Genomic DNA, 17,915 nt, shown 5'->3' with positions numbered 1-17,915 from the left:
GCGGTATCTAAACCTCCCCCCCCCCCCGACCGCATCACTCAATGAGCGCGCACAGCCGGCAAGAGGACTGTCGCACCGCATCAGCCGCCCTTGCCGCCACACGCCGGCGTCTCGGCTGATTTGTTTGATCCACGCATCACGGGGGCGGCACCGTTCCTCGTCGAGCTCAACGATTCTCCATTGCCCCATTCCCTTTCCTCTTCCCTGTCCTCGACGCCCCTCCACTCTGTCCCGTCCCTCCCCTGTCCTGTCGTGACCCCCACGTGGCCCTCTGTTGCGGTCGTCATGAGGAATGACGAACGCTTGCGTCGCGATCGAAACGTCGTAGTTTTTGTCATTTTTTGTTATTTTTTTTGAACCTACGTGACTTTACCGAAAGACCCAAAGAATATCTAAATCACTTGTTTTTGCGACCGCTTTGAAACCGTGTGAAGCGCCGTGAACTGAGGAGCTCTATGAATAAATATAAAATGAGATAACCAACAGCGGTAATTTTAGCAGCTACTCACAATCCGAGCGTATTCCTCAAATAATACCGTGTGTGTGTGTGTGTGGCCTCAAAAATATATTTGTTAAAGATATATAATCGGTGGCACCCGATGCACACGGTCGACGCACCAGGATGCGGTCGAAGGCGGAGGGTGTCCCTCCGCGCTGCACGTGCCCCAGCACCGTGACTCGGGTGTCGAAGCCCAGGCGCTTGACGATGAGCTGCGCCGACGGGGCACAGGGGGAAGGCGACAGACCGCACGGCGAGAGCTCGCTCGCAAATCCGCGGGGATGGGGGGGGGGGATTTGCACACGCTGCGCCTAGCAGATTTAACTTTCATATTGATTCCTGCCGCACTTGTTATATTCGAGAAGCTCCAAGGGGCCTCGTCACTTTCTACCTTTTTGGCGTTGCATATCCCACTCATCCGCCCAGTCGCGCAACTTTTGACCCTGCTCGACGCAAAGAATGTCTGAACTCTTACCTGCCGCACCGTCAGACCTGTATATTCTACGTGCTCTGCATCGCAAGCCTACGCTCTTAACGGAGGTCACTACTTCTCTGCTGCCCTCGGTGTGTCTGCAACTACATCATCGTGGCCTTTTCAAACTGAAAGTTCTCCCCACGGAGGTGGCCGGGCAGCCCCTGGGGGTCAAAGCACTGGGCCGATGCCGATGAGCTTCTGGGTTTCAGCCACATGCCACTGAGCCGGGTCTCTCTCGCCAATTGTCTCCCGGGTCGCCGGTAGACTGGACGAGGCGGCCCGTGATCAGCAGCCACGGCCTGGACGAGGCGTAATACAGGATGCGGCGTGCCGAGTGCGGAGATATTTTCCACGTGTCATGACCCAGTTAGGTAGGCCCCGGCTGTAAATAATGCCCGGGTACAGGTGAGCGTGCGAGGAGTTCCAGTCGATGAGGAGCTGGGGGGAGGGGGGGGGGTCTAGGGTGGGGTGGGGGGGGGGGTGTGGTGGGGGGGTGTGGCGGGTGGCGCACGTTTTTGAGAAGCTCCGACGTGATGGGCTGGTTGTGCGCGTCGATGGCCCCCTCGGCGACGATGATCATGTTTAGCCTCTTCCTGTGCACCCGCGTCTGAAATGACATTGCCGCAGTTGGGGTACACGGGTTGCCACGCGGGCGCTGGTCCTCCCAGCGCCGTCCTCTTGTCGGGGCAGCCGCTGTCCCCGCGAAATCGGTAAGTCATCCCGGGATGTTAAAGTTCCCGGTCGTTGTCAGTAATGACGGTAACAATAATGCACCGGTCGGGACAACGCGCGCGCGTGTGGCTTCTCCCCTCATCTGGTACGTGTGAATTATTCTTCATACCCATGAGATGTGACCCCGTTTGTTGCGCGCCGTAGGTGGCAAGCCTCGGCGTGTGACTGCAGTTCGTTAATGCGGCCAATGCGGTTAATGGAACAAGTGCGGGGACCCATTGGTTAACTTTCGTTCCACTGCTCGTAGTTGTTAGCGGAACCGGTGTGGAGAGCCGCACGTTTTTGCCACCGTGATGTGTTCATTTGCTTCACTGGACCGTCCTTTGTCAATCCACCGCTGGACGAAGGCTTCCCCGCGCCGTGCTCATCACGGGGATTGTTTGACCTCAACTTCACCGCGCTGGTCAGTAAGGGGTTGGTGAAGGTGGGGGGGGGGGGAGAAACTCGGGACCGGTTCAGATATTATTCGTCTACTGGTGTAAACCGTGGCTACGAACGGAACTCAGAAGGTCACCGGGGTTCATAACACAGTGGGCCATTCACCGTGCCGCCGCTCCGTAAGAATGACGGTGGACTTACAAAGGGTTGCAAACGATGGTCTTGTTACTTTTCCATTCGTGCACATTAGAATAATGAATAACAATTCTCACTATCAGTCCCAATAGATATCATCAACGGGCTGAGATCATGGCACAAGGCAGCTTCGTCCCAGCGGTAAGCCACGTGACCACTGGCTAAAAAAAACCGCTACACTAACACGCTGCGAAAATGCCTCATTCGACGGCTCACGCTGCCACTTTATTATTTTGAATGTTTCAAGTTTACGTTTTTTGCAGCTCCCCCAATGTGCGCAGTTTTTTCGATTCGGCTGCAATTCTGAATACAGCGTCGCGAAAGTACGAGGGAGTTATTAAGAGTCATTGATTGCGAACTCGGTCGCATTGCGCGCGAGTGGAAAATTCCGCTGGTGGGGACTTTTTTTTTCTTTTTCCCACTGGCCCGCAAATAATCCGGCACTTACGGACGATAATGCATTGTGTATCGCGCTCGCGTGCAATACGTCCGATGCCCTTGCCTATCAACGTGTGCCTAAGTGCTTCCCTAATGGGCCCCCCTTTATATACCGTTTGTAATCCCGCGATCAAGTGCTCGACGTGGCCGTGAGCCAAAGTGTTTTCGTTAATGCGCTTTCGCCTCGGAACAATAAAAAACACGGTAACTTTGCACTTGCCAGCAAGAATTTGCTCTATGTGACCACATTAGATCTGTGGTATTTGCTTGTAATGGCACTGACATTTGAAGTCCGACCGAATATTTTAACAAGAAATAATGGCAATAATTTACCCAGGAGAAGCTTCACTTGGACTACCTTCTGTAAAATAGTCTTGGGCCTATTTTACAGAAGTTAGTCCTGCTACTTTTTTGGATGTTCGGCCAATTTTATTGGGGAAAGTTCGGCTTCATGTGCAAGGAAACTGGAGTACCCGGAAAAAAAACCCCACCTCACATAGGAGAGGTTGACACGAAGCAATTACATCTCCTGGCCACCCGACACCTACAATACCTGGCAAGCCCTGATTGCCACCCATCCGCGTACAAACCAGGCTCAAATCTACTTCGATTTCCGAGATCTGACGAGATCAGCTGCATTTAGCGTGAATGTATCACAAGCCTAGCGATAGCCAAATGAGTCAAACGTGGTTTCCCGTTTATTTGAGCAGTGGGTGGCGCTCTGTTCTTTACAGCCTTGAGCCAGCCTCGGAATTGACATTTTTTTTTCAAATGTGGGGGCGAGCCTATCCATAGGACAACCTCTGTTACCATTTCCACAAAGCGGGGCCTCTTTTAATGGCCCCATCAGGATGATTGTCTGGGTCCACCCCCTCAACCACCAACCGAGAATTGAACTCACGACCTTGCGAATGCATTGCACGTGCTCGACCGCGTCCAGATTCAGCGGTAATAGATGACCTTTTAACGCGGTGTGATCGCGATGGCCCCATGGGTTTAATGCTCAACACCACCGATGCCCAATGGCGCAGTGTGGGATAGCCACAAGGGGAGCGCTTGCTATGCAGGGATCTTTTCACTTGCAGTTGGAAAATTACAAAGCGTGCAAGATGAATTGCTTCATTAATACCGTATCCCCTCGTTATTCGCGATATGCTATGCCAACTGCTTAGACACCATCGGACCAATGACAATCAAGGCACTTGCCACAAAGGTCATAGTTTGAGAACGCATCATAGGGTCATCCCCACCCATCCCCCCTCCTTCGCTTGCACGACACAATGTTAAACAAACTCCGATAAAATGTTAAACGCAAAACAAAACGAGCAACTATGATTAGGATCATCATCGCACTGTTCTCTGGTGGTGGTGGGGGAGAGAGGGAGGGAGGGAGGAAGGCATGCCTCATGCAGGCCGAATCGTATCCCAGGGTCGCCCAGGGCCAGGTTCAAGTGGTCTGCTGCTGGGGTTAGCCCCCAAAACCACCAAATAACACAATGGCCAACCCCACCTGAATGTATCCTTTGAGGTGAATCACTGCTATGGTGCCCCACCCCCACACAAGGGCTCGGCTGCTCCCCCCACCCCACCACACCCCCCGCCGCCTATCCCAGAGAGGCTGGAACCAGGCCTGGCGAACTTCCCTGCTGCTTGTAGGTGGAGGGGCTTGACTGACAGCTGCGGTCTTAATGCCAGAGGCAGAGGGTGTAAAGTGTCGCGGCTGGGGTCATTTGAGGCAGCGCGCCGACTCTTACGGAGGACTGACGCCGGCTACAGCTCGTGAATTTAAATCGCCCACGGACGAGCATCACGCGTCATCGTCGATCGGCCATGATCACTAGCGGTACCGCGACGTGACGATTCGCATCGCGCCTCGCCTGCGCACGAGCGGATTTCACCGCTATGGTGCCACTCGGTCGCGAGTCTCGACCGCCAGGCATCATCTCCACGAGCCGTGATGTGCCATGCTCCAGCACGGCACCTCATGGACCGGTTCGGATAACCGTCACCGGTGTTGGCCGTGAGTGGGAATCAAAACTCTGCTCGTCGGATTTGGAACGCGGTGCGCTAGCCACTGCGCGACCGCTCCCCGCATACAGTACATGCATGAACACATGCATGTACTGTATGTACACATGCATGCATGTATATACGCATGCATGCATGTGTGTACACGTGTATGTACACATGTATGTACATACGTACATGCATGCACACATGTATATACGTACATACATGCATGTACACATGTAGTTACGTATGTACACATGTACGTATGCATGTACACTTCCATGTACACATATATGTACATTTGTATGCACACATGGGCGCTGCTCTTACTGCGCTGAGTTTGTCGCACATGCGGTCCTCCCAGCCGTCCTGCGGGGGGCTCTCGGGGATGAAGACCCAGTCCGCACCGCATGTCAGAGCGCTCACCAGGGCCAGGTAGCTGCGGACCGCACACCCAGAGTGGACACACTACAGCAGAGGTCGTCTCACTCACACACACAGTGCAGTTCATCATTATGAAACGTGCTCGTGGATTTTTATTTTTAATTTACTCCGCATGTTTACACTGGAAAGCCTTACCAAGTCTCAGGATCCTTTTTTGTGGAGGGAATGGGTGTGGAGGGAGTGTCCTGGTAGGTTTTGGCAATAGGGAGCTCGATTGCCGATTCCAAATTCAATAAATAGTGATGGAATTTTTTTAATTTGGCAAATTTGGACCATGACGCTGGTAAGCAATGGCCTGCTATTATATTGTTGTATTGGTGGTTGTGACGTTCTTACCCGCCCCTACTGGACATCTGTGAAAAAGAGCTTCATAGCTCATCGGATTCTTCCAGTATAAATAAATAATTTGATAATAAAACAAGTTCTGATGCTTGCGAATGATGTCACGGGAATGCTCACTGTGACGCGACGATGCGGATAACCAATAACTGCAAATGATAACTGAATCAGTCCTGGTCCTGGTTGCATCAACCCGCAATGACCAGTGTGGTGAAGTATGGTCAAACAACGACCAACGTGGCATGCGCAAGCCTTCATCCAGTAGTGGATTGATAAAGGGGCTGAATTTTTTTTGCGTGTTAAACATTGAAGGGGTTTTTTTCAAGGGAGTAAAAATAAGTACATTGTTCAATCATCACAAGAAAATTATCTCGAGAAACTGAAACTCAATCGCATGAAAGCAGGATGGATAAAATTAATTTTAAAAAATTACAGAGTAAACGCACAATGATGAAAATCGTAATCAGCAGCAACAGTGCAAAATTAACGATGAAATCAAACATCGAAATTTCTCTCTGCGATAATCACTGCCACATTGCTCGTTTGAGACTCTGAGACTGGCACTAGATACAAGAGTGATAATGTGTCACCGTCTTACCAATCCACATTTTCCTTTCCTGCCAATCCCCATGAGTTTCTCATCATTTACATAAAGCGAGCGGATTAATTTAGAGAACATAAACACAGCGCAATAGATATGAGTAATGCAAAGTGACAGCAGTGAAACAGCACGACTACAATTAAAAAAACATGACTATAAACACACGGATGATGGAGAAGATAAAAAAAAGATTACATTTAGGGACCCAAAAATACTTTTCCACCACTGGCATAAAAAAACCTCTGCCTAACAACTGATACATATTTAATGGTTAACATTTACCGTAATGACTTTTACTCAAAACAGCAAGGGAGGAGAGAAGGCTTGTATTTGGGCGATGACATTTGAAATGTGGTCTCTGAAAAAAGTGTGTTTTTTTATTCAAATAGCATGACATTTACATGTTATATCATTACTTATAAGAGAATGGTTTATATCCCTTCCTTCCATCCACTGCTGGATGAAGACCTCCCCATGCTAGGTCAGTCATGGGAGGTGAAATGGTCATACATCGATACTTCAGGTTGGTGAAGAGTAGCAGGGTTAGGGGTCCAGCACCAGTTGTGATATCACTCACCACTGATGGTGGCCTTGGCTGGGAATTGAACTCGGGTCGTGGGTTCATGGCGCCGTGAGCCAAACACTGTCGCCACTCAGATATTATATCAAGTGATTAGACGTCACGACGGATGTAAATGTAATTAACTGTGATGTAATTGCATTCAGCAGTGCTGGCTGTATACTCCATCAATCAAATGTGACGGCTGTGACCAGAGCTTATTTTTCTCACCGATTAATTTCCGGGGCGCAGGTCGAGTGGACGGAGTAGGTAGCCAGAGCCGTAGCGAGAGGTACACTGGATGTGGTTGTGCCGGGTGCAACAGTATGTTTTGGGTAATCGACCCCGGACAGACCCGGCTGAAATTAATCCCTGCATGAGACGGCGGCTTGTTGAATGATGTATGCATGTATGTTGAACTTCTTTCGCACCATACATAGCCAACCATGCTAATCGGAGGTCATTGAGAGGGCGCTGCAAGGAGACTCACCCACAGTGCCTTCCCATCACCTCCAGCACAAACGTCCGCTGGTGGCTGCAACAAAGCACACGTCCAAGGTTAGACTTCCGCGTCAGAAGCTGCTGTCATATCTGGGATGTGGAGCAACCTCCTCTGACCTCGCTGGCTCCGTAAAGCAGGAGCGATGATTGACGATCGTGATCCAACACCGACTAATTCACTGCAAACCTGCAGCTAGTTACAGTGAGGGAAAAAAGTATTTGATCCCCTGCTGATTTTGTACGTTTGCCCACTGACAAAGAAATTATCAGTCTATAATTTTAATGGTAGGTTTATTTGAACAGTGAGAGGCAGATTAACAACAAATAACATCCAGAAAAACGCATGTCAAAAATGTTATAAATCGATTTGCATTTTAATGAGGGAAATAAGTATTTGACCCCCTCTCAATCAGAAAGATTTCTGGCTCCCAGGTGTCTTTTATACAGGTAATGAGCTGAGATTAGGAGCACACTCTTAAAGGGAGTGCTCCTAATCTCAGCTTGTTACCTGTATAAAAGACACCTGTCCACAGAAGCAATCAATCAATCAGATTCCAAACTCTCCACCATGGCCAAGACCAAAGAGCTCTCCAAGGATGTCAGGGACAAGATTGTAGACCTACACAAGGCTGGAATGGGCTACAAGACCATTGCCAAGCAGCTTGGTGAGACTGTGACAACAGTTGGTGCGATTATTCGCAAATGTAAGAAACACAAAAGAACTATCAATCTCCATCGGCCTGGGGCTCCATGCAAGATCTCACCTCGTGGAGTTGCAGTGATCATGCGAATGGTAAGGAATCAGCCCAGGACTACACGGGAGGATCTTGTCAATGATCTCACGGCAGCTGAGACCATAGTCACCAAGAAAACAATTGGTAACATACTACGCCGTGAAGGACTGAAATCCTGCAGCGCCCGCAAGGTTCCCCTGCTCAAGAAAGCACATATACATGCCCGTCTAAAGTTTGCCAATGAACATGGGAATGATTCAGAGGACAACTGGGTGAAAGTGTTGTGGTCAGATGAGACCAAAATGGAGCTCTTTGGCATCAACTCAACTCGCCGTGTTTGGAGGAGGAATGCTGCCTATGACCCCAAGAACACCATCCCCACCGTCAAACATGGAGGTGGAAACATTATGCTTTGGGGGTGTTTTTCTGCTAAGGGGACAGGACAACTTCACCGCATCAAAGGGACGATGGACGGGGCCATGTACCATCAAATCTTGGGTGAGAACCTCCTTCCCTCAGCCAGGGCATTGAAAATGGGTCGTGGATGGGTATTCCAGCATGACAATGACCCAAAACACATGGCCAAGGCAACAAAGGAGTGGCTCAAGAAGAAGCACATTACGGTCCTGGAGTGGCTTAGCCAGTCTCCAGACCTTAATCCCATAGACAATCTGTGGAGGGAGCTGAAGGTTCGAGTTGCCAAACATCAGCCTCGAAAACCTAAATGACTTGGAGAAGATCTGCAAAGAGGAGTGGGACAAAATCCCTCCTGAGATGTGTGCAAACCTGGTGGCCAACTACGAGAAACGTCTGACCTCTGTGATTGCCAACAAGGGTTTTGCCACCAAGTACTAAGTCATGTTTTGCAAAGGGGTCAAATACTTATTTCCCTCATTAAAATGCAAATCAATCTATAACATTTCGATTTAAAGCTTTCTTGACTGCAAGGATTCATCTTCTTTGGTTCTTTCGGTAAAGTCACGTAGAATGAGAACAAAATAATAAATTGATAAAATAAAATAAAACAATAATATTCTCATGACGTTTCGGCCACAACACAAGCGGCCTTCATCAGGTGAAGGGACGAGACTGTCTGGTAGGACAGCGCTGGAGTGAAAAAGCCACGCTCAGATCACGACCTTTAAGCTGTGTGAGAAGAAACAAAGCGCCTTGACAAAGGAATTAGCATATAATTTAGCATTGAAATGGCTGAGTGATTAGCTTGTGACTGGTCACAGAAATGGCTATGTTAAAGTTAAAGCATACACATCCGCAGAGGCACCCCTTGACAAAGGAATTAGCATAGAATTTAGCATTGAAATAGCTGAGTGATTAGCTTGTAACTGGTCACAGAAATAGCCATGTTAAAGTCAGAGCATACACATTCACCGAGGCACCTAGTTCCATCTGCAAAAGATGCTGTTCCAGACAAACAGTACCCGGGCGTTTAAAAACTAAAGTGCCTCTGTGGTAGTAGCTACATTGGAGAAACCAAACGACATATCTCGGACCGCATCCGCGAACATAAAGCAGACTTGAAACACGGTAGAACGAACTCCTCTGCCGTGGCAGATCACTGTTATAATTCAGTGGGCTCACATGACATTGACTTCTCCAAGACAGAGGTTCTTTGCAAACCAACCGGCTACCATGAGAGATTCGTTCATGAGGCCATTCACATATACAAGCACAGAGATATTCTTAGTTCTTTCGGTAAAGTCACGTTGAAGGGAAACAATAAAATAATAAAATATATATACAACAATAAAAATTCTCACGACGTTTCGACCATAACACAAACGGTCCTCTTCAGGTGTGTCGGTTTCAGATAATTTCAACCGAGATGATGGATTCTGGCTTAGTAACCATTGGAAAGATGTTTTAAACCATTTCCGTTCTTAATTAATTGTATTTTACAATGACCTTCAGACCGCAGCTCTTTCGCCAGCATTAACTCTTAATACCTATCACACCACGGTTAATGGTATGGTTTGCAACATGGAGTATAATAGCGCCTCGCAGCTGTCTCTCTCCCCCTCCTCTGTTCCGACCATGGATGAACTCGTCCGTCTGAACGGGGCCCGTAGCTATCCGTGTTGCTAAAGTTGAGGGTAAGAATCCACCCATTTTTTTGCCATATAGCATTGTGATATATAACGACTTATTGTTGGTAGCTTAGCTGATTGGAGAATATAGAGTTTATTGATAACATTAAGGTAATTTATATTTTAGTTTTTTATTGGTTCACTATGTAGTATTCATTATATATTGTATTGTATACCCAGTTACTGTGAATAGCTCAAATGTGTAGGCCTTGACTTCAACATAGCCATTTCTGTGACCAGTCACTAGCTAATCACTCAGTTATTTCAATGCTAAATTCGCCTAGTTATTTCAATGCTAAATTCTCCTGTTTGATTTGTACTAGGTGCCTCGGTGAATGTGTATGTTCTGACTTTAACATAGCTATTTCTATTTAAAGCTTTCGTGACTGCAATGATTCATCTTCTTTGGTTCTTTCGGTAAAGTCACGTAGAATGACAATAAAATAATAAATTGATAAAATAAAATAACACAATAATATTCTCACGACGTTTCGGCCACAACACAAGCGGCCTTCATCAGGTGAAGGGACGAGACTGTCTGGTAGGACAGCGCTGGAGTGAAAGAGCCACGTTCAGATCACGGCTTTTAAGCTTTTAAGCCGTGATCTGAACGTGGCTCTTTCACAATAAAATAATAAATTGATAAAATAAAATAACACAATAATATTCTCACGACGTTTCGGCCACAACACAAGCGGCCTTCATCAGGTGAAGGGACGAGACTGTCTGGTAGGACAGCGCTGGAGTGAAAGAGCCACGTTCAGATCACGGCTTTTAAGCTTTTAAGCCGTGATCTGAACGTGGCTCTTTCACTCCAGCGCTGTCCTACCAGACAGTCTCGTCCCTTCACCTGATGAAGGCCGCTTGTGTTGTGGCCGAAACGTCGTGAGAATATTATTGTGTTATTTTATTTTATCAATTTATTATTTTATTCTCATTCTACGTGACTTTACCGAAAGAACCAAAGAAAATTTATAACATTTTGACATGCGTTTTTCTGGATTTTTGTTGTTGTTATTCTGTCTCTCACTGTTCAAATAAACCTATCATTAAAATTATAGACTGATCATTTCTTTGTCAGTGGGCAAACGTACAAAATCAGCAGGGGATCAAATACTTTTTTCCCTCACTGTACCTCTGTATCGCTCTTACGTCGCTACCACTCTGGTTTATTTTCCCACTCATGTTTTAACCCTGCGTACATTTGCTTACTCATCAAAGTCCAGTAAATTATTGCTACCGTGTGTAAAGCGGGTTTGTGCTTTGTATTTTTTTTGTCCGGCAACCATGTTTGAGCAAAGGTGTCACTGTAATTTTCTGCAGATGTTCACATATCTGAACTTTTCACATATCCTGCTTGTCACTCTTTTGTTTGCTTGCCACCACAGCAACCGTTCCCATGGACTTCACTCATTACTTCCTGCACCGCTGTGTCGTGGGACCCACGTTGCGTTCACCCACGTTGCGTTCACCCACCACACCGCAGGTCTCTGTGCACTTATTATCATTATTATGATTGGACCCTTTTAACTCTCTCCTCCTGTCGTGATGAAGCCATAGCTTTCTCAACATTCGATCACCCGTTGAGCCGAATGTAAGAAGGTCGTTAGGAAATCAGTGGGATATATGATATATATCAAATATATATAAGATGATATACACATTGATCACCGTGTATGGCAATATGGTATTCCCTTGTTATTTGCGGGTGATACTTCCCGGAGATGCTCGTTAATGGAAAATTTCGCTGCTGGATGAAGGCCTCCCCATGCTCTCTAAAACTAAACTATACAAAATGTTGATGTTATATTTATTTTACCGAAAATACATAAATAAGCTATTGGATACATGCACATTATCATCAGATATCACTTTATCTCATCATTTTATCTCATCACATTCTCTCTCATCACTTTATCCCTCTCTCTCTCGATGCAGTCGTGCATCGAGAGAGAGAGAGAGATGCGATTCGCGGATCGCAAGCTCGTGAATAACGAAGGAATACTGTGCATGAAAGGAGTTCACGTCACCCGTGCAGCCGCTAGAGATGCCACATTCATCACAATGGCCGCAACAAATCGATTCGCGAGCCAAAATCGTGACAATTCATCGGGTTGCGAGGGCTTGAATCATTCGGTGACAAAATACTCTCAGGCTTGGCATCTTCAGTTGAAACATCAACCAGCCAAGGACCTGATGACAGAATAAAATAAATGATCGTTGTCTTTTTCCACAATTACGCTGGAATAAGTGCGTGGGGTTTCTCCTGGGGATATCGGTTTCCTCCCACGCATTACATGAAAAATTATCCAATAAAATAGTCCTGTCTGATTATAAAGAAAGGAAATATGTCTATCAATTTCAATTTATCTGCATATGTGTTTTTTTCCATATCTTTCTATAATTCTCTCTGTCTACCTGCATCACCTTATATGCGTGTCTCTCTGTACGTCTGCCGATAAGTCTATCTAAAACATTTTCATGTTTCCATTTAACTGTCCTCACACTACTTTGGGCCCACCTATGACCCGAGCCGTACAAGGGGAGGAATTCTCAACAGTGGTTGCTCACGTCAGCACTCTCTCAGCAGCAGCAGCCTTACATGTGGCCCCACGCACAGACACGCACGTACGCACGCACACACGTGCGCGTGTGTGCGTGTCTGTCCGTGGGTGCGGTCGCGTAGTGGTGAGCGTGCTGCGCTGCGAACCCGGTATCCCCAGTTCGATTCCCGCTCACGGCCAACACCAGTGGCGATTATCTGGACCGGTCCTGGGCCTTGCCTAGATCGACTCAGCCTCAAATGAATACCTGGTACAATGTGTAAACATCGCCACTGGGGAGACAAAGGCGGCCGGGCGTGGTGCTGGCCACCCACCCCCTCATATGCCACTCCGGCCTTCATAGGTGCTCGCTAACAGCATTTTCCCCAACAGTCTGTTAAAGTCTATACGGGGGATCTTTGTTTTTGTCTTTGGGTGTGGGGAGCGGTGGCGCCGTGGTTAGCGTGCTGAGATAAGAATCCGGCTACCCCAGTTCAATTCCCGCTCACGGCCACTAACACCAGTGGCGGTTACCTGGACCGATCCTGGGCCCTCCCTTAGGTCGACTGAACCTGGTGGTCACCGGCGCCCCGTCGTGTGCCACGCCGGCCTTCATAGGTGCTCACTAACAGCACTTGCCCCAACAGTCTGTTAAAGGCTATACGGGGGATTTTTGTCTTTGCGTGCCCAACAGCTGTGGCACGAGCCTCTTGTTAAACGCCGCTCGTGGTCGGTGCCTTTTAGCCGCGTCCACTGGCGGTGGTTTCACTTGAAATACTTCGCTGTCTGGTTCCCATTTATAGGTCCAATTACAGGCGCGACAGTGTTTTTGTGTTTTAATTCCATGTACATCCGGTCTCCCCATCACCCCCCCCTTCTCCCTGCAGTATAAGGTCAATATTTTTCTTCTCCCTTTTGCTTTCTTGTGAGACGGCCCCAATGCGAAGTGAGTGTCCGTTGCCGTGGCAGTTTGCAGGCCAAGAGGAATTTTACAGTTCTGGGACAACACTGACAACAGTTTAAAGGCCCTCTCCCAAATAGCGTAGGGGCAGACTTGAGAGGTCTGGTGTGGACTATGAGGCTGTTGTCAGATCTGACAGAGGGAAGGAAGTGATGCGGGTGTGTGGTGGCATCGTCGGTATTGGCTGCGACGACCTCTTGGACTCGTTATTAATCTAAGGCAGGGGTCTGCAACCAAAATAACAAGGTGAAACGATTATTTGTTAATTCGGTGAAAACAAAAATCTCTTTAACGAGTCGCAACGCACGCGAGCACGAGACGGTGGTCCCTACATGAACAACGTTATGAAGCAGCAGTCCTTAGAGAGCCGCACGCAACTCCAGAGCCGCAGGTCGCCGACCCCTGACCTGTACGTGTCGTCGTCAGCCATGGTTTACCCACTGCTAGATGGAGGCCTCCCCAAAGCCTTCATCATCTCTTACAGTCTTTTGAGCCAACAATCCATACAGCTCCCATGCTGTAGCTGATTTTTATCGCTCCATCTCCACAGCGGAAGGCCCTCTTGGGCGAGTTCCCTCCTTTTGCTGCCGACCACCGGAACATCATTCGTAGTGGCAACGTGTTCTGCCCAAGCCCGGCTTAAAAAGTCTTCAAAAAGTCGATGCGACATTGCTAACTTGCACTATGCTCCTCTAATCCTCCCCGTGTCTCGCCGCAATGTGATGCGTGCGCGTGTCCACGCTTCTGTGTGAACTTTTCAGCTTCTGCTCAAATGTCCACATTTCGCACGACTCGTGTGGTGTAGCGGATCGTATTATACATATATAATATAGCAGGTCGTAATATGATCAATATAATATAGCGGGTCGTAATATGATAAATATAATATAGCAGGTCGTAATATGATTAATATAATATAGCAGGTCGTAATATGATCAATATAATATAGCGGGTTGTAATATGATCAATATAATATAGCGGGTCATAATATACATTGTGTGGTGTTGCGTTTCACGAAACATGCTCATCGCTCTCGAGATTACTTCTCTCTGATTACTTCTCTCTGATTACTTCTCTCTGATCACTTCTCTCTGATCACTTATCTCTGATTACTTCTCTCTGATTACTTATCTCTGATTACCTCTCTCTGATTACTTCTCTCTGATTACTTCTCTCTGATTACTTATATCCGATTACTTCTCTCCGATTACTTCTCTCTGATTACTTCTCTCTGATTACTTCTCTCCATAAGGAGTGCAATTTTCCCTAAGGCTGGCGTCATATGCAGCGCGAGGATGTGACGTTGTATGAAGTCCCAAGCGTTGTAATGATCACAGAGTAATCCTGCAATGTAATGATAGCTCGAAGGTAAAGGTGCAGCCCTGCAATTGCTCGCTCGAGTCAATGCTGGGGGAAGGGCCTCCTTGAGAGGGAGCTCTGGAGAGACCCTCTCGAGGGTATGTGGCCTCCTCTTCCACATTCTAGAATGAAAGTTTGTGCCGTATCATGCAATTGCCAGTCATGCAAACTACCAAATGTGATTCATTTACGCATAAATAAATACGTCACGTGACTCATTTCCAAAACATTGAACAAAGCCAACCGAGCTGAAACCGCTCAGTCACATCGGACAGAACTACGTTCATGCTCACTGGATTTCCACGAAGAAGTCACCGAAACAACCTGGGCTTCATTCAAATGAAAGTTACTGATATTCGTATGAGTTGAGTGAGAGTAATTTTCCATTCTCCAAAATAAAATGGATTCTCCTGAATGTCCCACCAGAGTCACAGTCATGCAATTTACCCGTGAAATTTGCTAGTGGCTGAGTGTAGCTGGCATTAGCTTCCGGAGCAACACACCGCAGTGCTGAGATGTGAACTATCTCGCCTGGTATACAGGTGGTCGTGGGTCCGATCCCGACCCTGACGCCTCTATATTCGGAGTTTGCATGTTCTCCCTGTGGTTGCGTGGATTTTTCTCTGGGTCCTCCCGTTTTTCCCTCCACATTTAGAATCAAGGTGCATTCAGATTATTTGGCTGCTATACATTCCCACGTGACAAGCCACTTTGTTGAGCTATCATTTGTGGCCAGGTCTCTTCTGAAAAAAGAGCTACATAGCTCAGTGGGCCTTACCTGGTACAATACAATAGCTTAGTTTAGTAAAAAAGCAAACGCAAAACCAAAATGACACCGAAACTGCCGTTTCGGCCCGCCGCCTCTCCTCTGCTGGGGGCCCCGTCACACCTGGTGGCCGTGGTCATGATGGCGTCCACCACCTCCACGATGCGGTGCAGCGCCGAGTCGGCGCCGATGGTCATGTCCGTGCCGCAGAAGTCGTTATCGATGGAGCCCACGAGGCCCACGACGTGAAGGTTGCTGCAGCGCCCCGCCACCTCCTCCGAGATTTTGCCTGGTCGGCGCACGAGAAAGTTCTCGCTCGTCAGGATTGTTTTCGGCAATTGGTTGTGTTCTCGTCGTCATCACTGTCATCGTCACAGTCGACTTTGTTCATCGTCGTCATTTGATGCGCTCATCGGGCACTAGAGGGGGGATAATTTCAACCTGGCAGCACTGTGTTTCTCATCAGGCATGCTCAGCCACCGTTTGTCTTTCAAGTATGTTTGAGCAATGCAGTCAATGTATACAGTCCTCGTGCCAACGAACGTGTGGCCTGGCATCTATTCGACCCTAGGGAAGAAAACGGTTCCCACCCCCAGAGGAGGTGCTGGTCCATCGGGGGCACCTGGCGCAGACATTATTATTGGGTGGGGGGGGGCCTTTCAATAAACTCCAAGTGAGATGACAGAAGAGAGATATAGCGATGTAGTGAGATGAGCTCTGGCGAGACGAGAGAAATGTGCACGAAGGACAGAGCTGTAGCGAGAAGAGAGGGATGCAGATGGCACAGATGTAGTGAGAAGAGAGGGATGCAGATGGCACAGATGTAGCGAGAAGAGAGAGATGCAGATGGCACAGATGTAGCGAGGAGAGATGCAGATGGCACAGATGTAGTGAGAAGAGAGAGATGCAGATGGCACAGATGTAGTGAGAAGAGAGAGATGCAGACGGCACAGATGTAGTGAGAAGAGAGGGATGAAGACGGCACAGATGTAGCGAGAAGAGAGAGATGCAGATGGCACAGATGTAGTGAGAAGAGAGAGATGCAGATGGCACAGATGTAGCGAGAAGAGAGAGATGCAGATGGCACAGATGTAGTGAGAAGAGAGGGATGCAGATGGCACAGATGTAGTGAGAGGAGAGAGATGCAGATGGCACAGATGTAGTGAGAGGAGAGAGATGCAGATGGCACAGATGTAGTGAGAAGAGAGAGATGCAGATGGCACAGATGAATTGAGAAGAGAGGGATGCAGATGGCACAGATGTAGCGAGGAGAGATGCAGATGGCACAGATGTAGTGAGAGGAGAGAGATGCAGATGGCACAGATGTAGTGAAATAAGAGGGTTGCAGACAGCCGGCTGGGACGGGAGAAAAGACCCGGACACAGGAGATTGATGATAGACATCAATTCACTTTTCACGCGAATAATCTTTTAGGTTTATTACGATTCGAATTGTAACTGATATTTGGTGCATCTATATATACACACACACAATATAAACTTGTTTTTGTTTCTGAATGCGAGTCTCCTTTGAGCTACTTGGGGGGGGGGGGGGGGGGGCTACGCTCAAGCTGAGTTTGCTCGAGCGAAGTGCCAATGCCGTGCCATCGTGCGGCTCTGCCGGGTCTGGGAGCCACCTTGCTTGAGGAGGCTCTGCACGTGCTCGCCCCACTCCTGGCGGAACATGTTGGCGCCCGTGAGGCTGCCGTCGCCGCCGATGATGCACAGGTTGGTGATGCCGTGCTCCAGGAGGTGCAGGGCCGCCTGCTCGCGCCCGTCACGGCCGCGGAAGTCCTTGCAGCGTGCGCTGCCGATGACGGTGCCGCCCTGCAGGTTCACCACGCAACACCGGCTCGGCACGGCGACGCGACGCGCGAGCGTGGGCGTGTGTTGTTTGTGTCAGGTCGACTCGGTCGGTCAACCCGTGGGTCTGGCCCGTGACCTCCTGCCAGTGAGCCGTCAACACTTCTCGTGGCCTTAAAGTGCACAGAGCCGGGGAAATGGCGGTTGCTGTTAGGTGGACTCAGTCTCAAATGAGTAACCTGGTGCTGAGTGTTATCATCGCCACTCGGGAGGCAGAGGCGGCCCCGGCGTGGCGTTGGCCACCAATCCTCTCGTGTGCCGTGCCGGCCTTCGTAGGCGCTCACTAACGGCGCTTGCCCCAAAAGTCTGTTAAGGCTACACGGGGGATCTTTGTCTCTTTTTCAGAAGTTACTTGGACACAAATGATAGCTCGACAAAGTAGCTTAACATGTGGACATTTTTTTTATAGCAGCC

General features: G+C 48.4%; 1 protein-coding gene across 1 annotated transcript in view; it reads right to left on the bottom strand.

Moving 5' to 3' along the window:
• Positions 1–17,915, bottom strand: part of LOC116948704 (ATP-dependent 6-phosphofructokinase, platelet type-like) — a 69,576-nt gene that overhangs the window by 19,587 nt on the left and 32,074 nt on the right. Inside the window, exons 4-9 of the mRNA XM_032965676.2 lie at positions 17,276–17,465; positions 15,763–15,928; positions 7,161–7,205; positions 5,058–5,166; positions 1,486–1,581; positions 619–711 (exon numbers count right to left, since the gene is read on the bottom strand). Coding sequence (XP_032821567.1) covers positions 619–711; positions 1,486–1,581; positions 5,058–5,166; positions 7,161–7,205; positions 15,763–15,928; positions 17,276–17,465 — 699 coding nt within the window. The remainder of the gene's footprint in view (positions 1–618; positions 712–1,485; positions 1,582–5,057; positions 5,167–7,160; positions 7,206–15,762; positions 15,929–17,275; positions 17,466–17,915) is intronic.

The sequence above is a fragment of the Petromyzon marinus genome, chromosome 34, assembly GCF_048934315.1.
Source record: "Petromyzon marinus isolate PM22_M1 ecotype Great Lakes invasive population chromosome 34, UKy_Petmar_22M1.pri1.0, whole genome shotgun sequence".
Lineage (NCBI taxonomy): Eukaryota > Metazoa > Chordata > Hyperoartia > Petromyzontiformes > Petromyzontidae > Petromyzon > Petromyzon marinus.
The sequence above is the reverse complement of the archived record's forward strand: the minus strand, read 5'-3'. Positions and strand labels throughout refer to the sequence as shown.